The sequence below is a fragment of the Entelurus aequoreus genome, linkage group LG08 (genome assembly GCF_033978785.1).
Source record: "Entelurus aequoreus isolate RoL-2023_Sb linkage group LG08, RoL_Eaeq_v1.1, whole genome shotgun sequence".
Taxonomy (NCBI): Eukaryota; Metazoa; Chordata; class Actinopteri; order Syngnathiformes; family Syngnathidae; genus Entelurus; species Entelurus aequoreus.
Window position 1 is genome coordinate 21,268,872 of NC_084738.1, and position 26,336 is coordinate 21,295,207.

At 39.8% G+C, this 26,336-nt stretch overlaps 1 protein-coding gene across 3 annotated transcripts in view; it reads left to right on the forward strand.

Moving 5' to 3' along the window:
- The first annotated feature begins 263 nt into the window (after window positions 1-263).
- Window positions 264-26,336, forward strand: part of rhbdl1 (rhomboid, veinlet-like 1 (Drosophila)) — a 99,216-nt gene continuing 73,143 nt past the window's right edge. Inside the window, exons 1-2 of one of the 3 annotated variants that reach the window (XM_062054890.1) lie at window positions 264-460; window positions 24,432-24,590. In XM_062054890.1, the coding sequence (XP_061910874.1) occupies window positions 422-460; window positions 24,432-24,590 (198 nt within the window). In that variant the 5' untranslated portion in view covers window positions 264-421. Of the gene's footprint in view, window positions 461-10,224; window positions 10,264-17,474; window positions 17,744-24,431; window positions 24,591-26,336 lie in introns of those variants that run through there. The other 2 variants (XM_062054892.1, XM_062054891.1) reach the window with 2 other exon arrangements.

The window sequence follows — 26,336 nt, forward strand, 5'->3', positions numbered from 1 at the left end:
TTGGTATGCATGTGATGATGCCTTGTGTGTGCGTGTGTGTGTGTGTGTGTGTGTGTGTGTGTGTGTGTGTGTGTGTGTGTGTGTGTGTTTGGAGAGGGGCAGCAGGAGCAGTCAGTGCAATGGGATAGAGGCGAGCGAGGAGGCGGAGGAGAGTGAATGAGAGCTGCATGGCTGCCTGCTGAAGCTTGCTTTAGCTCCACGCCACACCGAGCCACGTTTGCATGCACTCCGAACCCCGGCTAGGAGCCAGGACAGATCAGTGCTACAAAGGACACCTTGAGCTAAGATTTCCAGGCACCAGCTGCAACCTCAACCTGCCCTGCATCCTCTCCTGTCCCCTGGCCGCCGCTCCTTTGCTTTTTGGCCCCTTCCTCCTTATGCCCTTGTCCTCAGCGGCTCCTCCGACCACCCTGGCCAGTATATGGATAGAAGCTCCTTCTTTCAGCTCATACAAGAGCAGGTAAGGCAGCAGCAGCAGCAGCAGCGGTGGATGTTTCTATGGTTACGGGCTGCCACAGCCACCTCACTTGCCTATCTAGAGAGGGAGAGATACACACACACACGCACACATATGCACAACATCGCAGTGGATTGATGCCCCGCAGAGGGCTGAAGGGGTGTGTGTGTGTGTTTCCAGGATAGCGCCTAGGACAATACGGTACATCATGGAACCATGTGGGTCCCGACGCTGTGAGGTCAGAGCATGAGCCGCTGAGTGGTGTTGGTGGTCGCTGCATATTGGTTGGATCTTTCAGTGTGAATGTTGTTTCATTTGTTCTGCTTCAGCAATGAATCCATTGAGACTTGTCATTTTTGTCCGTCTTGGGTGATTCTCCTTACGGGAGGGTGACCGCCGTTGTTCTGACTTGTCCGGTTGATAGTTTGAATTTAGCGTTGGTATTCATCGCTGTCAAACTAACACAGCGGTATTTATTTAACTGTCAAATGGGGGCTGATTGACTGATGGATTGAACAGTCATTCTCTTCCAGATGGGAGAAATCGATTACTTGCAGCAGGGTTCTGGGGGGTGGTCAAAGTTGATTGGCCTGTCACCAACACCCTTATCAACAGCATCAATAACCTCAGAACGTGTGCGTTTTTATGAATGTGTGTTTGTAGCAAAAGGAGGAAACTTGTGTGTGCTGAGTAAGAGGATGCTCGTGGTCAGCGCCAGTGAGTCATTGACTGTACGAGTGCTTCAGTGATGGCAACCGACTGGTGATGATAGCTTAACTGTATATGACAACGCCTCATAATTGATCAATTGCATCAGTGCTTCTCAATTATTTTCTGTCATGACCCCCCTGGAAGAAACAAAAAATGTATAGTGTTCCCCAACTTGGATTACTATTGAGAACTTGATAGTATTTATTTATTTGTTTGTAGAACGCACTGTGTGAGTTATATTCTTTAAATATGCCTTTTTTTAAATTCTGGTCGCTAACTTCTCCACGTCTTCCTATAAACGTACTACTGTTACTTGTTTGAAAAGAAACCTGTTGATTAGATTGCGCATTGCTGCCACCGACCTCCAGATGTCTGTATTGTTCTAACATGAACACTAGAGCAGGGCTATTCAACTACATAATGAAGAGGGCCGCAGTTTCCAGAGCCCAAGGTCTCAGGGGCTGTACATCAAAATTTGGATGTTACTTTAGAAAAGTGCCTCCGCAGGTTGTATTCCTCTGTGTTAACTTATTTACAAAGTCAACACATTAGCTTTCACACTCCACTGTCAATTAATTCATTATTCTGCCCTCACCACTCGTTTCCAGCGGGTGCAGCTAAACAGATAGTTAACAGCATGAAGAAACAGAAGCTAAGTTTTGTTGATGGTTGATGTTCCTTCTTTTGAATAATTTTTCTTCCACAGTTTTATTTCCTTATTGGTCTTCCTTTATTTCACAAGGCCTTCAGAAAAAAAATTAAAATGTGGCTTATCAACGCCTATAGCTGCCAGCACTAAAAGATGAGCCTGTTTTGATGCTAAGACAAATGTTATGTTGTGATGTAGTTCTTATATTTTTAATCATATCGTATATGTATAGTGTGCTTTTTTTCTTTTTCTCTCTCTCTTTCATTTCTTTTTCTTTAAAATTTAAATTTTACTGGCTTTTTTACATCATGGCCAGGGGACTACAGATGACAACTAGCCTTCTGGCTAATTCTGGCTTTTTTTTAACCGTGTGTAGTCATGTGTTTTATTAAATTGTATTGTCCCCTTTGAAATAAACTAATCTTAATCTAATCTTTATTTTAGGATTGTAAGACTGTAAATACAAACATTACAAAAGTATAACGTTCATCGTGTATTTTACATAAAGAATGTCCATTTGTGTATGTTACATAAATAAAATAGACTTAGTGTTAATACACACAGCAAAAATTGCACACGTGGTTTAACACAATTAAACCTAAGGTGTAGCTTCATCGCCCTTTGCTGGTCAAATTAAACGTTACATGTATTTAGAGTTTAACAGCCAAGAACAACACGACCAGTAATACGAAAGATGTCAGAAAGTCATACATTTCAATACATTCATACTTTGTCGTCAAGTCGCTGTTAAAAGTCAGATTTTTGCGATTTATTAGATTTTTTTTCAGGGTCGATTGTGCCATCTTCTTCTACTTCATTGTGACACATATGCTTCGCTGTTGCCACCTGCAGGGTGGCGGGAGTACTGCATGCATGGTCAACTCTGTTTTGAATGGCTTCATCAAGCCGATTTGGGTGATGTTCAGCGGGCCAAATTAAAAGCTTTGGTGGGGTGAATCGCCAGGTGAATCGGCCTGCACTAGAGTGTAGACAGAAATAATGAAAATCTCCCTTGCTAATTGTGCCCCCCCCTCCAACACTAACCCACTATTTGAGAAACACTGAAATAGAGTTTGAGATGGAGGCCTTACTTCTTTTTAAATTAACTTGAAGGCTTTTTGTATAAGTCTGCAGCTTCATATTAGCTCCCATTTGTACTCGCTGTAGCTGTTCCGGTCCCAATACTTTTGACAGTACACTGCATATTTCCCATTGGTGAGGTTCTACTGAAGGTCGTCAGGCTTGAGAGCTAAAAATTGGGCAGTAGATGGCTGATCGTGTAAATGTGTTATTGATTTGTGTGTGTTGTGTGTCCATAAAGTGTACAAGACCGCAGGTGAACACGCTGCAGTTCCATTATGCGCAAATCTGGAGCAAATCAATCACAAAAAAACAGGTGAGCGGGGGGGCTGACAACAAGCTTTTTGAATCTTTGGGGAATCCGGCGCTGATTTAGTTTTTTGATGATGAGTGACCGCATTCTCAAGGAAATATTTGTGTAGAACATTCCTAGCTCAGGGCAGCACGGTGGAAGAGGGGTTAGTTTCTGTGCCTTACAATAAGAAGGTCCTGGGGTCAATACCGTACTCGTGTGGAGTTTGCATGTTCTCCCTGTGACTGCGTGGGTTACCTTCGGGTACTCCGACTTCCTCCCACCTCCAAAGACATGCACCTGGGGATAGGTTGATTGGCAACACTAAATTGGCCCTAGTGTGTGAATGTGAGTGTGAATGTTGTCTGTCTATCTGTGTTGGCCCTGTGATGAGGTGGCGACTTGTCCAGGGTGTTCCCCGCCTTCCGCCCCGAATGCAGCTGAGATAGGCTCCAGCACCCCCCGCGACCCCGAAGGAGAAGCGGTAGAAAATGGGTGGATGGATGGATTCCTAGCTCATGATATCTGCATTGTTTCAGCCCCAGGAACAGCAGTTATTACCTGCTATGATTGGAAGTCAGGCACTTTTACCTTGTGTCGTCATAGGCAAAACTCGCAGTCAAAAGTATGTGCTTGTAGCTTGAGAACACACCAGGAAAATGTGACTGCAACAGGAAATTACATTTGTGGCGCCCTTTTTATGGGTTTTGTTTGAAATGCTTTGGAAGACCATAAAACATGCTAGCATACGTAACACGGATATCCTCCAAGTTGTATAATTTTTACACATAAGCTAAATGTCTTCAAACAGTCGAAGATTTGACGATTCGAACCGGAATTGGTCTGAGTCTGATTCAACCATCAATCCTGCAGTCGAATCGTTTGGTAGTAGACTGTGGGAGGAATACGTGCTGGGGCTCCCATGTGGATAAGTTTATTGCCTTTTTCTTTCAATTTGGGAAAAATATTATTGCGTGCAGACTAATAGTTTTCAAAAAGTATATAGTTTTGCTTGTCAAACTTCCTCAGAACAGTAACTGCTTTCTGGTGTGACATCAATTCTCTAAAATCAGCTCGCCCACATTAATCATATAAAATGTATTTGTCTGCACAACAATGTTTTATTACCAGAAGGTCACCATGCGATCGCATGTCTTTCTGACTGACCAAATCTTGCCCTTGGCTCCTGTGAAACATGCTGAAAATTGGACAGGGCTCTCATGTTGATAAAAGTAATGATCCGTCCCCTGGTTCACATATGGAAACTTTGTTATGACTTTTATTACCTCTATTTAGTGTCAAGTTTGATGTGTTCTTGCGCTGCGAGGCCGTCATCCTCACAAATTGTGGTTTACTAATTTTTTTTGCTTAGGTCAAAAAATGGCAAATGAGAAATGTTATTTTGTTCACTTAAATATAAGACTATCCAGTCGTCCTTTCATAAGTACCTTTTAATTAACTTTGGAATATTTCACCTACAGTATATGTAACATTACTGACACTCAGTGAACAGTCAGTATACACCAGGGATGTCAAACTGGTTTTCATTGAGGGCCGCATCGCAGTTATGGCTGCCATCAGAGGAATAATGTATGAATTTGCCTCTGGATTTCAATATTAATTATATATATATTTTTAGTAGACTGTCGATTTTTTAAATAAAAACTTTACATTTACAAAATTTTACTGTAAAATGTTTTTTTTTTTAAAATTTTTACAACATTTTAAATAAAAAAACAGTACCACTGGTGTTTTTTTGGGTTTTTTTTTTGGGGGGGGGGGGTTACGGAAAAAGCTGGCAGCTTATTTAGATATTTAAGCAATTATCTTTATTTAGACAAAAAATTAAAATATACTGTAATATTTGTTGCAATAATGGATACTATAAAGTTTAAAAGGCATGTAATTTCCAGCTGTACATATATTTTTTCTGTCAGAATGAAAAAAATAAATTACATTTAGTACTTTATTGACACATATCATTTCCAGGTGTTTGCAGGCCAGATAAAATGATGTCACGGGCCAGATCTGGCCTCCGTGCCTTGAGTTTGACACCTGTGGTAAACACTAATACATATCATAAGTTTAAAAATGTTTTAGATCCGATTGATCGTAGATGATGAGCAAAATCTAATCAATCAGATTTGACTATAAAAATCTTTAGTCCAAGACAGTAGCTAAGTCCCAAATATGTTTTGCTCGATGCTGGCCATATGTTTCAACCAATCTTACTCATATTTTACATAAATGTGCTTGTCAGTCGCCTGAAGATGATAAGCCGGCAAAACACCCTAAAGTTAAAGTAGGTGTTTTGAATAGTCGTTTGAAAAATTTTAAGTCAATTTGACCTAAATCGCAAACGTTATATTTAATAACGCCACCAAGTGGTGTCAGGGCAATAATAGCACAGTCAACACAGTAGGGGTGCATGTTTTGACACATTTTCACTGTTTTATGTGCAAGCTATTGATGCCTCATTTTGGTGCTAAATTCATGCAGACTCAGCCACCTGCAACACATTCTGGAAAGCGATATTGTGCAAATAACGTCTTGTGAGTAATGTGGTGTCCCGACAGAGGCACGCAGAGTGTTATGTGCTTTTTCAATTTTAGCACATTGACATTTTTCTGTAGCAATACGACACTTCCGTATTGTGCACCAATCACAGTCGCGGCAAGCGAGGTGCAGTCGCGAAACTTGGAATTCTGATAAGTAAAATTTTTGCACATTAAAGGCCTACTGAAATGAATTTTTTTTATTTAAACGGGGATAGCAGATCCATTCTATGTGTCATACTTGATAATTTTGCGATATTGCCATATTTTTGCTGAAAGGATTTAGTAGAGAACAACGACGATAAAGATCGCAAGTTCTGGTATCTGATAAAAAATAGCCTTGCCCCTACCGGAAGTAGCGTGACGTAGTCAATTGAACAGCTCCTCATATTTTCCTATTGTTTACAACGCAGCTAGAGCGATTCAGACCGAGAAAGCAACGATTACCCCATTAATTTGAGCGAGGATGAAAGATTTGTGGATGAGGAACGTTAGAGTGAATGACTAGAATGCAGTGCAAGACATATCTTTTTTCGCTCTGACCGTAACTTAGGTACAAGCTGGCTCATTGGATTCCACACTCTCTCCTTTTTCTATTGTGGATCACGGATTTGTATTTTAAACCACCTCGGATACTATATCCTCTTGAAAATGAGAGTCGAGAACGCAAAATGGACATTCACAGTGACTTTTATCTCCACGACAATACATCGACGAAACACTTTAGCTACGGAGCTAACGTGATAGCATCGTGCTTAACTGCATATAGAAACAAAATAAATAAATCCCTAACTGGAAGGATAGACAGAAGATCAACAATACTATTAAACCATGGACATGTAAATACACGGTTAATGCTTTCCAGCCTGGCGAAGGTTAACAATGCTGTTGCTAACGACGCCATTGAAGCTAACTTAGCAACCGTACCTCACAGAGCTATGCTAAAAACATTAGCTATCCACCTACGCCAGCCAGCCCTCATCTGCTCATCAACACCCGTGCTCACCTACGTTCCAGCGATCGACGGTGCGACGAAGGACTTCACCCAATCACAGATGCGATTGGCGAGACGGAGGAAGTTAAGGTGAGTTCGCCGGCTAACGCGTCTGCTATCCATCTCTGTCTTCCTGGTTGTGTTGCTGTAGTGCGCCGCTAATACACCGATCCCACCTACAACTTTCTTCTTTGCAGTCTCCATTGTTCATTAAACAAATTGCAAAAGATTCACCAACACAGATGTCCAGAATACTGTGGAATTATGAGATGAAAACAGAGCTATTTTGTATTGGATTCAATGGGGTACCGATACTTCTGTTTCACTGGCTACTTCACGCGCATATGTCATCATCCAAAGGCGTTTTCAAGCGGAAGTTTAGCGGGAAATTTAAAATTGCACTTTATAAGTTAACCCGGCCGTATTGGCATGTGTTGCAATGTTAAGATTCCATCATTGATATATAAACTATCAGACTGCGTGGTCGGTAGTAGTGGGTTTCAGTAGGCTCTGTATTGGTGCTGGTTTTGCTGCGTCAATTTGTCTGAAATGTTATTTCCTATTGTTGAATTTGTTCATTTATGGTACAGTGTCGTTTCATTTATATAATTGGAGTCTTTAAATGACTTTTCTGTTAAGCTTTCATGTCACAAAGTTCTATAAACATTTGGGCACAGTGGAAGCGCTGGCAGCATTTTAAAATTCCTGTTTAGGCCATGTCCACACCAACACAGATATTTAATAAACGCTTACTTATCTCTGCGTTTAAGCCTCTTGTCCAGACGCATAGTTTTGTCTTTAAAAACGCCGACTTTTGCAAACGCTGGCCAAAGTGTAGAGATCCAAAACGCGCGTAAAAAGCGACCAAGCAACAAAAAAAAACATGATGTAGCATCCTCCCTGTAGTGTGTACTGATGTTAAAGACAATAAACACTTCATTACACATGTACCATATCACTATACCCATGATTAAATGCTTTATAATTCCCTTAAACATGCAAAAGGGTTGCCTTGGCTCGTTAGTGCGTGCTGATTTTAGAAACAATGTACACTTCACTGCACATGTAATACATCACCATGTTGCTGAACATGTTATTATTCTATGAGCGTTGGCTTTCAGCAGCACAGGCGTGCATTCGCTCTTTAATAATGTTCTTAGGGCTCTGTGTACGTGCAGGCTGGTTTTAAAGATAATGTACGCATCATTGTACGTCTAAAGTATATCAAAATAAACATAATAATGCCACCAAGTCAGCTATTGCTGCTTTTTTCAGGCTTCTGATTGGACAAAATGTGCATGACAGCAGGTGTATGCGTGTGTGTATAGACATAGACACTTTTAAAACTACACTTGTGTGGATGGAGATTTTTTTAACCCCAAATATGTGTTTTTGAAACTCTCCGTGTCCGTATGGACATACAATTAAATTCAAACCATATCTAACTGTTTGGGAATAGAAGAGTTACCTTACACAAACACATGTGAAAAATGTGTCCTCATATTTTACACGCATTAATAGAGATGTTTGTACCTTTTACTGGACAAAAATATATACAATGCATTACAGTAAAATTACTCTCACGCACTCACTCACGTTCTTAATATCGTCTGGGAACATGAGCTGATTTCCTGCAAGGGTGGTGGGACTGCAGGTGTAAAGGATAGTGCAGCTTTGTCACATTGAACCCTGAAAAATGCTGCAGGGAGAGAGAGACACACAAACAGTGGCAACATGAGTGACTTTATTAGTCTTTGTCTGCAGGAGGTTGCAATGCTGAGCTCAGACTATTTCTGGCCGGGGCTGACAAATGCATATGATTATGGTACACACACACACACACACACACACACACACACACACAGTCACACCTTCTCTTGCAGTGCTGCTGATATACACTTTGATGCACCCAGCTAGGCTCTTAAAGTGCATAGTGGCGATCACTTCTTGTGTCATTCGCTTATTCCGTTAAGGTTATTTATACGTCCATATTGCACAAGCACTGTGAATACTATTTTGACACATTTATGTCAGGCAGAAAGAATGAAGCTCTTACACGCTGTCCCCTTTCATCATTCTCTGACGCTAATTTGCATTGAGTTGCATTTGAACGCCGCCTCTGGCTGTTTGTGCTGCGTTTAAACACCGGGAAAATGGAGTAGGATTGTTTAGCATCAAAGACAATTCCTTCCTTCATTCCGTTTTGAAGTAATAGGAGGAAAGGGGCAGGGATATCCCGGGCATCACTTTGTATTGGCAAAGTGGTAGAAATAGGGACGGTTCAATTGGAGAGAGGTCTCTGAGAACGTTCAGACTGCGGTCACAAGTCAAAGGCGTGCATTTTAAAAAAGAAAAAAGCCTGTTGTGTTGTATTAGTGTTACAAGTATCAACAAAATATTACAGAGAACCTCTCCTTATCAAGGCCGTTTTTTTGGACAATATATATATATATATATATATATATATATATATATATATATATATATATATATATATATATATATGTCTTAATTAGATTATCCAAAAAATAGTGCTCGATACCGTGGTAGAGCGTAATATGTATGTGTGGGAAAAAATCACAAGACTATTTCATCTCTACAGGCCTGTTTCATGAGGGATTTCCTCAATCCTCAGGAGATTTTTTATTTATTTTTTTTTAATTTTTTTTTATTTTTTTTTTTTCCTGAGGATTGAGGAAATCCCTCATGAAACAGGCCTGTAGAGATGAAATAGTCTTGTGATTTTTTCCCACACATACATATATATATATATATATATATATATATATATATATATATATATATATATATATATATATATATATATATATATATATATATATATATATATATATATATATATATATATATATATATATATATATATATATATATATATATATATATATATATATATATATATATTAGGGCTGCAACAACTAATCGATTAAAATCGATTACCAAAATAGTTGGCGATTAATTTAGTCATCGATTCGTTGGAACTATGCTATGCGCATGCGCGGAGGCTTTTTTTTCCTTTTTTTTTTTTCTTTTTTTTTAATTTTTTTTTTTTTAATTTTTTTGTTTTTGGTTTTTTTTTGTTTTATAAACCTTTATTTATAAACTGCAACATTTACAAACAGCTGAGAAACAATAATCAAAATAAGTACAAAAACAGTACAAAACAGCGCCAGTGCGGCGCTGAGGCTACGTCTCATGAGGTGGCGTAAGCTAGCCAATGATGTGGTCATGTGCAGCTCACGTGACCACGGCGTCTCCTTTGCTGGAAACGTTCGAAAAATGGCGCAGGAAAACAGTACCGATAGTTTAGCGGAGAAACATCTTGAGGTTATTGCTTCAATGGAGAAAAGTGTACGACCTAAGTCGTCAAAAGTGTGGGAACACTTCACTTTAATGACTTCAAAGAATAGCGTTTCCTGCGAAATGGCACGGAAGTACAACATTGCTTCAGGAGCACCTGAAGAAGAAACATGTTGGAGCCATGGATAAAGGGAAGAACTCACAGTACGTAACTTTTTAAGTCCATAGTGGCAACGAGCATTCATGAGTTCAGCTTTTTTGTGAGTAACGTTAAAGTTATGCCTTTGTTGCAACGCGGGGCTGATAATGTGTCTCCGGCACATTTGACTCCGTTTTGAGAGAGAAAACGCACGGTTACCAATTTGGAAATAAACGTAACGGACAGAAATATCTCAGGTTGGTTTCATAATGGATCAATGTAGCCGGGCTGATAAAGCTATATAAATATATTTAGATTTGAGTGACGCTTTAGTATAACTAAACGTTATGAAGGTGCTGGAATACTTCATGCTATTATTCAGAGGCAGCCTAAAATGAATCCTTTATTATTCACAACAGAAACGTGTACAATATCTGATTCAGTTCTGATGAGTTACATTTCTGTGTTATTATTGGTGTATGCTGCACCCCCAATGTCCACAACATGGTGCCAGTATGCTGGTTTTTTTCAATAAAATACTGGAAAGGATAGAAATGTAGTTTGTCTCTTTTATCCGATTATTAATCGAAGTAATAATCGACAGATTAATCGATTATCAAATTAATTGTTAGTTGCAGCCCTAATATATATATATATATATATATATATATATATATATATATATACATATATATATATATATATATATATATATATATATATATATATATATATATATATATATATATATATATTTGTTTTATTAATCAATCCAACAAAATAATACCATAATAATACAATTCCAATTCCAAACCCGGCCCAGCAACATTCAGAATAGCAATCAGAGAGGACACACAAACACGACACAAAACAATCCAAAAGTAGTCAAACAAAAATGAATAATAGCCACAACAGTATCAATATTAATAAGAATTCCAACATAGCAGTGATTAGAAATCCCTCATTGGCAATATTTTTAAAGACAAAAAAAAAGTAATGTATTCACCAGCAGGTAGATTGCAGTAAAAAAAACAATGTATATTTTAGCTACTCGACAGTTGTTTTACGACACTTCTTTTTTCATCACCGTTATAGCCTAAATTATTTTGTGTTTGATAACAAAACTTTGGGTGTCTGGGTCATGGCTGCATGTCTCTAGGTCAGTGATGTGGGTGAGTGACAGGATAAAGACCTCTGGCTTGCATGTGGAGTTTGAGAGGATTTGTCCTATATTCACTTTTTTTTTTATTGTGAAAAAAATCGTATATTCTGGTCAATGCAATATTTTGTATGTGAATGTTTTTTCTTGTCTTGTAGCTTTTAGATTAGTAATAGCATTTCCCAATATTTACGAGCGCAAATGGAGACACTGTGTGGAACAATTGAAGGACATTTATGGCTTTTATTGACTATGAGAAAGATTTTGTAACACATGTTTGGTTAAAGTGTGATTAAACACTTTCTAGGGCACTCACCGAAACAAACGTCAAACAAAATGTAATTTTAATCCAGGACTTTTTTGCAGTCAATAATAATTACAATATTCTGATGTAAAAAAAAAAAAAAAAAAGGGAAAATCTGAACATTTCTGTCTGATTTTACTGTATTTTTTTCGATGCGCTCGTGACAACTAGTAGCTATACGAGAATGTTATATTTGCAGACCCGAATTATTGTTGGTACCATGACACGTCATGACGCGGAACGTCGTAAACCGAGGACCGTTTGTAATAATACTAATTATTGCTATTGAATATAATAACATTAATAATCATATATAATCATATTACTATGAATATATTCAAATGAGAGCCATTTGTGGCTGTTTTCTATGACGTTCAATGTGGTCATGAGGAACTTACACGGTCCAGCCCCTGCTTTCATTTCACTTGAACCTGGGTCTTCCCAATGAGAGTCAAGCACACTAGGCATTGAGCTAAAAGCTTCCAACTCGGAGTCCAGCACAAGCTCCTAATATGTTAGGGCAGGGGTCGGCAACCCAAAATGTTGAAAGAGCCATATTGGACCAAAAATACAAATCAAAAATCTGTCTGGAGCCGCAAAAAATTAAAAGCCTTAAGTGTTATAATGAAGGCAACACATGATGTAAGTGTTTACATTAGCTATGTTAGACTACTATCAAAGGCTGACGCAAATCTTTGTTGACAGAAATGCTGTATTTTAATTTCACATTTTTGCAACATTGGAAATCATTAGTGAAATGGAGGCTTCTCACAGGATAAGATAACTTCTGGAAAGTACTGCCTCGGAATGGCCAATGGTATAGATGTGTGTGTCCAAGTTTAAGGAAACGGCAGGTTGTCTTCTTTTAATAGATTTATTACAATCTTTGCAAGCTGGGTAATAGTTGCTGTGGTCTGGAACAAAATGGCGCACAAACAACTATGACGAATGCAGCCAATATTACATACAGATAATGTGTCATGAGACATGCAAATATAAATTAAATACACAGAGGACATAAGTAAAGAAAATTAAATGAGCTCAAATATACCTACAAACGAGGCATAATGATGCAATATGTACATACAGCTAGCCTAAGTAGCATGTTAGCTTGCAGTGATGGATTGACTAAATATGCCTGATAAGAACTCCAGCAAATCAATAAAACCAACAAAGCTCACTTTTGTGCATTCACGCACAGCATAAAACGTTTGGTGGACAAAATGAGACAAAGAAGGAGTGGCGTAAAACACGTCTTTCTGCGGCAGCATTGGAGAAATTTGTACTTGTAAAAATGGATCGCTGAAATTAGTAGGACAATACGGTGCTTGCCAAATACTCTCATCAGTGAAGCATGTATAATATCAACTGTGGGATTTCTAACAATTAGGAAGGTTTGTGTCGTGTTTGTTCTCCTCCAAAAAATATATTAAAACCAAACTTTTTTTTTTCTTCAACTTTTTCCATTTTCACACATCTCTGAAAGAGGTCCACTAGGGTGGCACTAAAGAGCCGCATGGGGCTCTAGAACCGTGGGTTGCTGACCCCCGTGTTAGGGAGTGAGAGTGGGGGTCTAAATATGCAATGGAAACACAAGCACAGTTGCAATGAGTTGGTTGACTACAGCAAACTTGGCTTTCAGGGCATCAGCTTTTGTTGTCTTGGCTGCTCGGTGGTTGGTGACATGCATGATGAAGCAGCTGTCAAGTCATTGACGTTGTCAAACCTGACATCATTACCTTGTAGTTAGTGTCCTTGCATACTAATGTGCATTTAGCTCCTGCTGCACTGTAGGACTATACATTAATATGCACTAAAAAGTCCAATGATTTGAGTCAAACGTGGTAGCTGCATCTGCATACATGTGTGTCTTCCATTTGCCTGTAAAATGTCAATACTTCAGTGAGGACACACTTGCAACTGGTAACCATGGTGGCTTACGCAGCTTGTCAAGGTGTCGCCATCCCCTCCCTGAACCTTCCCTCCCATTCTTCTTTGTCACGTCACCTGTCAGGCCTCCTTGCTAATTGGTCTCCAGTTGTAGCTCGTCGTGCTAATTGATGGCTCCTAATTGGCTGCAAGTCCCAATCCTCCGCCCCCCCACCTCCTTGCCTCAGCAGGCGTGCAGGCAGTGCCCCTGTGTGTGTGCTCTTCATCCTGGGCAAGGTCACACCAGCGCCACCGTAAGCAGTTAACGCTGGCTTTGCGTAAATGTGAACAGATGTATGCGGCGAGCTCCTGTGTCTTCCCCGCCCGCCGTAGTGATGCGCCGACATATGGAGGCTGACAGTCCTCAGACATCCCTCCACTCCCTTTAGTCAGGCCGCGCCGAGCCAGGAGCACATTACATTCTGATCTATCTCCCCTCTGTGGCAAGTGGATGCAGAGCGCTGGAGTGTGTCACAGTCCTCTCTCTTTTGGAGCAGAGAAGAAGGAGGGCTCGCTGCCAGACTGCCAACAGACAGCGGCGAGGCGTTGGGCTTCTCAGTGTCTCTTTTAATGTCTGCCTCCTCTGACTGCCTGGCTGTCCATCCTCTTGCTCCTCTCCTGCGCCTCCGCTTTGTTTTAACAGATTTGTAGACACATGGGAGATGCAGAAATATGCTGACTTTTTATCACCCTTTAACTAGCTACAAAATAGCCATATCTTGCTGCGAGCAACACAAACACTCATTTTGTATGTACAGCCGTCAATGTGTGATGTCCCAGATTCCCCACTGTAAAAAAAATATTCTAAAACCCCGTGAGCAGAGGCATCCAAAACTTCATGCAAGCTCATGGCAAAATACATGAAACTTTAACATATGTGTCCAACATTAAAACATTTATAAGTCAGAAAAGATTAAATTCATCGTACGTCCGCTAAAAATAAATTAAATTAAAATGCCCTACTAAGTGTGAAGCGACTGGGATGGGAATCAGCACTTCCAAGTCCGAGTCCATGGTTCTCGCCCGGAAAAGGGTGGAGTGCCATCTCCGGGTTGGGGAGGAGATCTTGCCCACGAGTCTTGTTCACGAGTGAGGGAAGAGTGGATCATGAGGTCGACAGGCGGATCGGTGCGGCGTCTTCAGTAATGCGGATGCTGTATCGGTCCGTTGTGGTGAAGAAGGAGCTGAGCCGGAAGGCAAAGCTCTCAATTTACCGGTCGATCTACGTTCCCATCCTCACCTATGGTCATGAGCTTTGGTCTGTTCTTTGTCAACACTTCTGTTCATCGATTCCATGGACAAGATTTTTTGGCGCAGCCAAGACGTTGAGGGTGTCCAGTTTGGGGGCCTTGGGATTTTATTTCTGCTGTTTGCACAGGATGTGGTTCTGATGCCCTCACCAACTGTGACCTCCAATGTTTGATGGGGTGGTTTGCGGCTGAGTGGGATGAGACTCCGAAATGAGTTTCCACCCACAGGGTAGCTAGACTCACCCTAAGAAACAGGGTGAGGAGCTTGGTCATCCAAGACCTTAGAATTGAACTGCTGCTCCAATTAAGGTGGCTCAAGCATCGAGTCTGGATGCCTCCTGGGCGCCTCCCTGAAAAAGGTGTTCCAACCATCACCAGCCGGTAGGAGACCCCAGGGTAGACCTTGAACGTGCTGGAGGGATTATGTCTCGCAGCTGCCCTTGCAGTGCCTCTGTGTTCCTCTGGTGGAACTGGAAGAGTTGGTCAGAGACTAGGAAGTTTGGGCTTCCCTACTGAGACGGATGCCACCGCCACTCAGAGAAAACGCGAGAAAGTTAATGGCAGGATGAATGGATGGAAAATAGAAAACGTAACAACATAAGAACAATATATATAAATTGTACTTACAGTGCATCCCAAAAGTATTCACAGCGCTTCACTTTTTCCACATTTTGTTATGTTACAGCCTTATTCCAAAATAGAATAAATTACTTTTGGTCAATTCTAAAAACAATACCTCATAAAGACAATGTGAAATTTAAAAAAAAAAAATGTTTTGCAAATGTATATAAAATAAAAAGCACATGCACTTAAGTATTCACAGCCTTTGGTCAATACTTTGTTGATGCAACTTCGGCAGCAATTACAGCCTCAATTATTTTTTAATACAATGCCACAAGCTTGGCAAACTTATCTTTGGGCAGTTTCGCCCATTCCTCTTTGTAGCACCTCTCAAGCTCCATCATGGATGGGAAATGTTGGTGTTAATCCAGGATATGTCCGTGCATTGCTGCATTCATCTTAGTCTAGTCAGGGAGGTGACCAAGAACCCGATGGTCACTCTGTCAGAGCGACAGCATTCCTCTGTGGAGAGAGGAGAACTTTCCAGAAAGACAACCATCTCTGCAGCAATCAACCAATCAGGCCTGTATGGTAGAGTGGCCAGACAGAAGCCATTTCTTGGATCAAAAAAGTTTTGCCAAAATGCACCTGAAAGACTCTCAGACCATGAGAAACAAAATTGTCTGATCTGATGAAACAAAGCTTGAACTCTTTGGTGTGATTGTCAGGTGGAGGAAACCAGGCACCGCATGGTGGTGGCAGCATCATGGTGTGGGGATGTTTTTAGCGGCAGTAACTGGGAGACTAATCAGGATAGAGGGAAAGGTGAATGCAGCAATGTACAGAGACATCCTAATTGAAAACCAACACTTCCCATTCAACCTGATGGAACTTGAGAGGTGCTGCAAAGAGGAATGGGCACAACTGCCCAAAGATAGGTGTGCCAAGCATCATAGTCAAAAAGACTTGTGGCTGTAATTGCTGCAAAAGGTTTATCGCTAAAATACTGAGCATTGCTCTGAATACTTATGTGCATCTATTTTTTTCTTTTAAATTAAAAAATAAATGTTATCTTGTCATTATGGGGTATTGTCTCTAGAATGTTGAGGAAAACAATGAATTTTATTCCATTTTGGAATAAGGCTGTAACATAACAACATGTGAAAAGTGAAGCGCTGTGAATACCTTCCGGATGCACTGTATGATTACATTAAATGGGAAAAAAGAATACAACGCTCATGCGGGGAGAGCGGTAAATAAATGACCTTGAACTTGAACCATGCCCATGTAAGAAAAGTGAAAATGAAAGAATAATATAATAATTTGAAAAATACAAACGTTCACAATTATGAATACATAAATACATAGATAACATCAAATAAAAAACAAAAGCTCATATAAGAGACTAACAGTGAATTTAAAAACTAAATAATACAAAATATGTGGATACTGTAAATAATATTACAAATAAATACAGGGTAAAATAGCAGACACTGACTAATTCATATTCCCCCTGGTTTTTAGTTACCAGTGATCTATATCAAGTCTGTATGTCGTTGAAAGCCCAAAATGCACCTTAAAGTTACATTTAAATTGTATACATAAATGTGTGTGTGTGTGTGTGTGTGTGTGTGTGTGTGTGTGTGTGTGTGTGTGTGTGTGTGTGTGTGTGTGTGTGTGTGTGTGTGTGTGTGTGTGTGTGTGTGTGTGTGTGTGTGTGTGAAGTTGCTGTTTTCCTTTATTTTGTTCTCTCCTCTCCTTTGGGAAATGTGGGGCTCTTTAACTGTGTTTGGAAGCTGTATGATTGCTATTGCTATTTATTGCTTGTTTGTGGTCTTCTTTCTTGAACACACTAAAGTAGTTGTTGACACAGCGCTTAAACTTAGTTTTACCATCAGGTTGATGTTTCTTTTCACTTTTGGGCTTGCATTTGTCTTTTTTTGTCTTGTCCCCCCGTCCACCGCCCTCGTCCGTTCTTGTCCTTTGCCACACAGGTGACTAAATCATCCTCAGGACTGATTTAAGATACCTAAGGGGGACATTGATTTAAAATGTGTGCATGCACTCTACAGTTAAAGGGATTATCATCTTTTCTCATTTTTTTCCCTCAGTTTTTAATGTGTTTTTGTGTTTGTTTGTTTTGCTTTGTGTGTGTCAGGCTGGTTTTCGATTACAGCCAATCATGGTGTTGAGAGGGAGATGATATGGATGTTGTCCTCACTGTGCAGACAATCTTCACGTATATGCTCACATAACACCAGGAGTAAATTAGTCAATGCCCTGGAGAGAACAGGGATTGTATCCTGTGTCTGTTTATTGTCTACGGCTGAGCTACTCTCGTGGTGTGTGTGTTATGAATACAATAATCAATGTATTACTTGAATCAACTGCAGGAAAACACCACCTTTAAACTAGTGCATTTGCTGCTGCACTCTCTCGAGTAAATAAACCCATTGTGTACTCCAGTAGCGGTTTTAGGCAGATTTCTCTAGGGCAGGTGGGAGGGGCGCCCTAAGGATGAGGGGGAAAATGTATCATATTGTAACAACCTGGTTGCCAAAAGTGGGGCTTAGTCCCAGAGCACCATTGAAGCTGGCCTTATATTGTTAAAAAAAAAATAAATAAATAAATAAATTCCAAAGCTTTTATGCTGCTCTACTACAGTTCAGTTTAAAGGCCTACTGAAATGATTTTTATTTATTTAAACAGGGATAGCAGATCTATTCTATGTGTCATACTTGATCATTTCGCGATATTGCCATATTTTTGCTGAAAGGATTTAGTAGAGAACAACGACGATAAAGATCGCAACTTTTGGTATCTGAGAAAAAAAAAGCCTTGCCCCTACCGGAAGTAGCGTGACGTAGTCAGTTGAACATTTCCGCAAAGTTCCCTATTGTTTACAGTGGTGGCGGCCAGAAGTGAGAGCGATTCGGACCGAGAAAGCGACGATTTCCCCATTAATTTGAGCGAGGATGAAAGATTTGTGGATGAGGAAAGTGCAAGTGAAGGACTAGTGGGGAGTGGAAGCGATTCAGATAGGGAAGATGCTGTGAGAGACGGGTGGGACCTGATATTCAACTGGGAATGAATACAACAGTAAATAAACACAAGACATACACTACCGTTCAAAAGTTTGGGGTCACATTGAAATGTCCTTATTTTTGAAGGAAAAGCACTGTACTTTTCAATGAAGATAACTTTAAACTAGTCTTAACTTTAAAGAAATAAATTCTATACATTGCTAATGTGGTAAATGACTACTCTAGCTGCAAATGTCTGGTTTTTGGTGCAATATCTACATAGGTGTATAGAGGCCATTTTCCAGCAACTATCACTCCAGTGTTCTAATGGTACAATGTGTTTGCTCATTGGCTCAAAAGGCTAATTGATGATTAGAAAACCCTTGTGCAATCATGTTCACACATCTGAAAACAGTTTACCTCGTTACAGAAGCTACAAAACTGACCTTCCTTTGAGCAGATTGAGTTTCTGGAGCATCACATTTGTGGGGTCAATTAAACGCTCAAAATGGCCAGAAAAAGAGAACTTTCATCTGAAACTCGACAGTCTATTCTTGTTCTTAGAAATGAAGGCTATTCCACAAAATTGTTTGGGTGACCCCAAACTTTTGAACGGTAGTGTATATATACTCTATTAGCCACAACACAACCAGGCTTATATTTAATGTGCCACAAATTAATCCTGCATAACAAACACCTAGGTGTTTGTTATTCTAGCTCCTAGCTCCTAGCTACCGTCCATATAGCCCGCCAATACAATTCAAACACCTGCACAACACACACACTCACTCAGCCCAAAGGACCGTTCACCTAACCCAAGGTTCATAGAGCTTATATATTTACCCAAAGTTACGTACGTGACACGCACGTATGGGCAAGCGATCAAATGTTTGGAAGCGCAGCTGCGTACTCACGGTACCACGTCTGCGTCTGTGTATCCAAATCAAAGTAATCCTGGTAAGAGTCTGTGTTGTCCCAGTTCTCTACAGGCGTCTGTGTATCGAAGTCAAAGTCCTCCTGGTAAGAGTCTCTGTTGTCCGAGTTCTTCGATCTTGACTGCATCTTTCGGGAATGTAAACAATGAAACACCGGCTGTGTTGTGTTGCTGACTTCCCTCGCAAAATACTCCGCTTCGCACCGACAACTTTCTTCTTTGCTTGCTCAGCTTCTTTCTCCATAATGCAATGAACAAATTGCAACAGATTCTCCAACAAAGATGTCCAGAATACTGTGGAATTATGAAATGAAAACAGAGCTATTTTGTATTGGCTTCAATGGGCTATCGATACTCCTGTTTCTCTGGCTACGTCACGCGCATACGTCATCATCCAAAGGAGTTTTCAACCGGAAGTTTAGCGGGAAATTTAAAATTGCACTTTATAAGTTAACCCGGCCGTATTGGCATGTGTTTCAATGTTAAGATTTCATCATTGATATATAAACTATCAGACTGCGTGGTCGGTAGTAGTGGGTTTCAGTAGGCCTTTAAGGTTAGTTAATATTATTGTTAAGATGACAAGAGGTCAATTGCAACTGTAGGGCGAGGTCCTAAGAAAAAAAATGCCTCACCATTCCTTACTGCAAGCTTTATAGCTTTGAAAGACGAAATAATTTTCTCCCGTCGTCCTAATGCAGCAAGATCTTGGTCAAACTGTGTTACTATCTGGACTTGTGCACCTCTTCTGACTCCACACTGACGCAACATCTGAAAGCTCCTCGGGGTAACAAAGAGGGTGTTGGTTTACCATCTAAAAGCCTTAATGAGTTGCTTTTTCGTCTAACAGGGAATTGTGAAACTGAGACGCTTCCCGTATAGCGCTCCGGTTTGTCCTCAGGCTTATATTTACACACTCGGGATACATTAGGAAAAAGCTAGCCATACAAATTAATGCTCAAAATCTTTTAAATCATACTTGCAGACTGATTAGTGAAGTGGCGATATTGCAAAATAACGCCTGGATATAAAAAGGAAAAAAGATAAATAAATAGATCTAAAATTAGGTGTTTATTTTAGTTCACTGTATTAAATCAGTGTTTCTTAACAAAGGGCTCATTTTTGGGTCACGGCCGCCCGCTAGAGGGCTCCCAAAAATATGTTTCTCAACTGTGTAGTCAGTTGTAGTAATACACTTTTCCAGCACTTGTGGCAGTAATGACAATCTCAAACAAGCATAAGACGTCTGGAGCAAAAGTCATAGAAAAGTTTCTTAAGCGCAGAAATTTGGACTAAAGTGGTAAAACTGTATTTTTTATTTGCACTTACATTTTTGTGACAGTTTAGTTAAGAAGTATTTTTATGAATTTAGTTTATTTATTTCATTGCGACATTATTGTATGTAAATGTATTTTTCGTCAGTTATTTATGAGTCCCTTCTTATTTTTCTGATCAGCTTGACCTAAGCCAGGGGTGTCCAAACTTTTTCCACTGAGGGCCACACACGGAAAATTTAAAGCATGTGGGGGCCATTTTGATATTTTTCATTTTCAAACCATAACAAAATATATGCATTTTTTATTTATTTTATCTTTAGGGGTCCCGGGGACCATAAATGATCTCAGTCATTAAAATGTTAAAAATAAGTCAGATTATTTTATTTTATTTTATTATTTAACGCTTACAGTAAATCTCTATATCAACTTCAAGTTGATATAAAGTAATACAAATTTAAAAATATGTTTTATGGCTTTTCTGTCAAAAACAACTTAGTTTTTTTATAGTAAAACTGAAATATGCAGTATATAGTAATTAGAGCCCTAAAAGATCAATAATGCAGGAAATCATTGATTTTAATTATGTCATATTTTTGAGTAATCACAGTGAAAAGATAAATAAAAAATCACTAAATATATTTGGGATCCAAAAGGTGCCCCACTCATAAAGTGATACATTTTTATTAGGTTTTTCTTTTACTTTCAACACTTAAGTTACGAGATCAACTTCAGATATATCTGTCGATTTTATGCTGGAACTATTATTTTGTTTGTTTTATGCGCTTTTGTCAAATAAAACGTTGATGTTTTTATATGGCTACTACACAATATATGCAATATTTACCACATAAAACATTGTAAAGTGAAATATTTGAAGTAATTGGAGCCCTGAAAATAATTCATTATAACATGGATTTTTTGTCATTATTTTATTTTTTTTTGAGCAATGGCAAAAAAAGAAAAATGAAGAAAGACAAAAGAAAAAAAAACAGCCTGCATGGCAGCTTTTGTGTCAACATTGCAACTTTTTCTCGTTAGATTTCACCTCACTCCACTTTTTTTAATGTTCTTTTTTATTTTTACAATAGTATTTTCAGAATGTGTGGCGGGCCGGTAAACAATTAGCTGCGGGCCGCAAATGGCCCCCGGGCTGCACTTTGGACACCTCTGGCCTAAGCCGAAGGTTTATGTGTTAAATAGATCATATTTTTCATGATATATAATATATTTAATAATGTAATTATATAATTATTGACTACAATCAAAATCAAGAGTAAGATTATTAATTCAGTGATAATATTTGAGTGGGCCTTGGGACCCTCTGTGGTAAAAAATTTGGGCCCCGTGGTCAAAAAGGTTGAGGACCCTTGTAATAAAATCATACATTTTAATCTAATGTATTACATAAATATGTTTTTTTTTAATTACTGCAGATGTACAGGAAAATGTTAAATAATATGGGCCCTGCAAAAAATCAAGCATACTGTAGCAATGGACACATATACAGTAGCTGACATTTTGTTCATTGTTTCTACTGTTTATATTTTGACATTGAATAGTTGAATAATTTTTAAACACAAACGTGAATGCAATATATTTATTTCATGCTGTAAATCACAAATGGCTATTCAGATAAATGAAGTTAGCGAATAGAATTAACATTGTTTGTATTCTTTATGATTTTTGCATTTGGAACCGTTAGAAGTGGAGAGGGAGTCGAAGAGACAGAAATTGGCTATAATATCCAAGGCAAAAACCACTGAAGCAGAAACAAAAAGGAAACTGCAAGCTACTCAGAAATTTGCCAGGATGGCTCATGTGAGAGTCATCAAAGCAAAAATGCCAAAGTAATTGTGACGATCTGTCACATTCACATTGGGTTGTGATTCCTTGGTTGGTGTTTGTTTCCTGTCAGCGCTCTTGTTTTGGTTTCATTTCCTGCTTGGTTCCCTGAGTGCTGTTTCCCCTCACCTGCTGCTGATTGGCAGCCTGGCCACACCTGTTGTCAATCAGCTGGCTGCTATTTATGCCTGCCTCGCCCTCCAGTCAGGGCTCGATGATTGGTTTCCTGGTGTCCTGTTTGCTATCTCCTGGTTCCTGTTTTACCTGCATTTCCTTTTAAAGTTAAAAAGTTAAAGTACCACTGATAGTCAGACACACACTAGGTGTGGTGAAATTACCCTCTGCATTTGACCCATCCCCTTGTTCCACCCCCTGGGAGGTGAGGAGAACAGTGAGCAGCAATGGTGGCCACGCCCGGGAATCATTTTGGTGATTAAACCCCCAATTCCAACCCCTTGATGCTGAGTGCCAAGCAGGGAGGTAATGGGTCCCATTTTTATAGTCTTTGATATGACTCGGCCGGGGTTTGAACCCACGACCTACCGATCTCAGGGCGGACACTCTAACCACAAGGCCACTGAGTAGGTTAAAGTTTTGTTAAAGTTAAAGGGTTTGACATTTAAGTCATGTTTTTCTGCGCTATGCCTGCCATCTCCGCATCTTGGGGTTCACCACAAACAAATCATGACAGTAATGCGTGAGTGAACCAAAGTAATGTGTAAATAATGTAAATAACTAGATGAACCATCTGTTGCTGTGAAGTGAACACTAGTAAGGTTGTTAATACTGTAAGGAGTAGGCTAACCCAAGGGTTGCCCCCCTTCTCCCCCCACCAGGGCACCGACCTGGCCTGGCTTGACCTGCAGCCCCCAGAACCCCTGGTTTATTTTCAGTCTTTTTAATTAAGTTCAAATCACATGCCTGGTTTTGTAGAAGGACCTTAATGACAGTACAACACTCCTGTAACTGACAAAATAATTAGACCAAAATCAAATGTCTACTGTAGAGGACGCTGGTTCTCCAGAAGTCCGGCCCCCCTGTCCTTAGCTTTCTCGAAATGTGGCTCCCAAAACCATTTAGTTGAATATCCCTGCCATATACTTTCCAAGCTATTTTTAGATGGGTGCTATTTTTTGACAACCTCTCTCAGCCACTGTTAGGACACTCGCCCACTTAAATCAATTAGTTGGAGGGCGTAGCGGTAATAACCCACGGGGCCGTGGGTCTCAGTGAGTGAGTGAGTGGTGATTATAGGAAGCACACTGACTGATTGACTGGACGCTGCAAATATGTCTTTTTTGTGGATGGATAGACTGTCAATTAAAACATGTTTTTATGTGATTTGTACATTCTTAATTAGTTGCTTTTGTAGATCTTAAATGTTCACACCTGCGCAATTCAACAGTCATTTATTAACAAGCATACTCAGCAGCAACAGATCCAATGTTGTAATAACGTTAAGGAGAAAATTGCTCAGTCAGCATTTATTTCACCGATGAGTTTATTGTAAGCAACAGTACGGCAAGTGTAACACCAACAGCTGAGTAGTACAACCAACATTTTAGGTTGTGAGTTCAAACCCTGGCCGAGTCATACCAAAGACTATAAAAATGGGATCCATTACCTCCCTGCTTGGCACTCAGCATCAAGGGTTGGAATTAGGGGTTAAATCACCAAAAATGATTCCCGGGCGCGGCCAACGCTCCTGCCCACTGCTCCCCTCACCTCCCAGGGGGTGAACAAGGGGATGGGTCAAATGCAGAGGACACATTTCACCACATCTAGTGTGTGTGGCAATCATTGGTACTTTAACTTTAACTTAACATTAATGCAGAGGTAGATAGACCATTCATTATACACATGCAATTCATGATAAAAATGTTCAAGTGTAAGCTTTTACTTTGTTTTCTAGGTAGCCTCCACCCTAATCATTTCACAATGTATGTGTTTTCAGCTGGATCCAGAGAACACCGGTTACATCGCAGTGGAGAACTTCACCAGCCTGGTGGAGCACCATGAGCTGCAGCTGGACCCCTCCAAACTGGACATGCTGTTAGCGCTGGTGCAGAGCAATGAGGAGGGCCAAGTGTGCTACCAAGAGCTCATAGAGCTTGTGAGTGCAAACCACCACCACGCATCCACGTATCAATGCACAGGCTGTTAAACGTTTCCAGTCCTGGCGGTGTACACACACACACACACACACACACACACACACATACACCTACACACCTAGTCTTGTCAGATCTCAGAAAGGTTAGGGAATTGATTCAGACGGAGGCAGTGAGCTGCGGCGTAGCGAAAATTGACTGGTCTGTTCAGGTCGTCGTCCTGCAAAAGGGAGGATCAATCTTGGCGATGTTTCCTTAACGTGTGGGTAAATGTGGATAGTTAACCTCGCAACACCTTTTTAGAGAGTAGAGTAGTGTGGCAACAGTGCGCGTCATAATTAAAAATGAAGTCTGCGTAACAATCGGCAACGATTTGTGGTTTCCTCTCATAAAAATGCAAGTACAAAATGTTATGAGGTTACCTTGAAGTAGGACAATTGTAAAGTAAATCTGTAATTGCCACGGCAACTCCTACATCAACTTCCTAAACCAGGGTGCCAAACGTATGGCCCAAGGGCTGGATCAGGCCCGCTAACAAGTTTAATCCGGCCCGCGGGATGAGTTTGCTAAGTATAAAAAATAACCTGAAATTGTTGAATGAAAGAAACAGCTGTTCTAAATGTGTCCACTGGATGTCGCAATAGCAATTCTTTGTATCTTTGTAGATGATGCTACGTATGTCAGTCGAGGAAAACGATCAAACTACATAAATAACATACTGTAATTTGATTTTGATATACTTTTTTTTATCTTGATAGATTGAAAATTAACACCAATGAGTTGACTGATGAACATTATCACATAATTTATTCAGAAAATATAAATAACGACAAAGATAGAATACTATTAAACGCAACATGTAAGTGTAATGTAGTGGATTGTCCGAAGCTTAAACAGCAACAAAAGTGAGTTTAGTACAAAAAGTTCATTTACCCATAGTCAAAAGTGCAAAGTCGGATTGAGCTGCCCATGCAGACAAACAAACGTTCTCCGGGGGACACAAGAATCAAGCAATCTCTCTCAGCCCTTGTCACTTGGCCATTTTATCTGTTTCCCCATGCCCCAAGGTCCCGTTGTTTCCGACATGTTTGTTTTGCAACATCTTTGAATCCCTTAGTCATGTTTAGACAATCAAAACATTTTGTAGAATGGTCAGAGCGACTCCATATTCAACTTTGTCCTACATCTGGTCCTTCAATGGTATAGAATAGAAGAGAAATGAAACAAGCAGACATTCTTGATAGACACGAAATATAGCTCAAAGGTCAGAAATTCTACTACAGTAAAAAAAAAAACAACAACATTATGATTTGTACATTTTCAGAATGTGCTTGTTGTAGATTTAAACAAAGAAAACAATCCGAAGTTGTCTTTATTTTTAAGTTATCGTGCCGTGGTTTTACCAGTCCAGCCCACTTGGGAGTAGATTTCCCTCCATGTGTCCCCCGATCTAAAATGAGTTAGACACCCCTGTCCTAAACAGCACAATCCTTATCGTCCAATACTTTTTGGGTGCAAGGTGTTAGTTACAACAAAAGAAAAGAGACACCGAGGCCCTTATCCAAGCGCATGTCAGCCTAATGCAGATTACCTTTGATTACAGTAGGCTGCCTTTGATGGTAGCAAGTGCTAATCGAAGCTAATTTTCCACCTCTCTGCCTCACATAAGTGAGAATTAGTCTGATATATACAAGAGAATGCATATAAATGTAGCGCGCATCTTGCAATATGATGTAAATATATGCAAT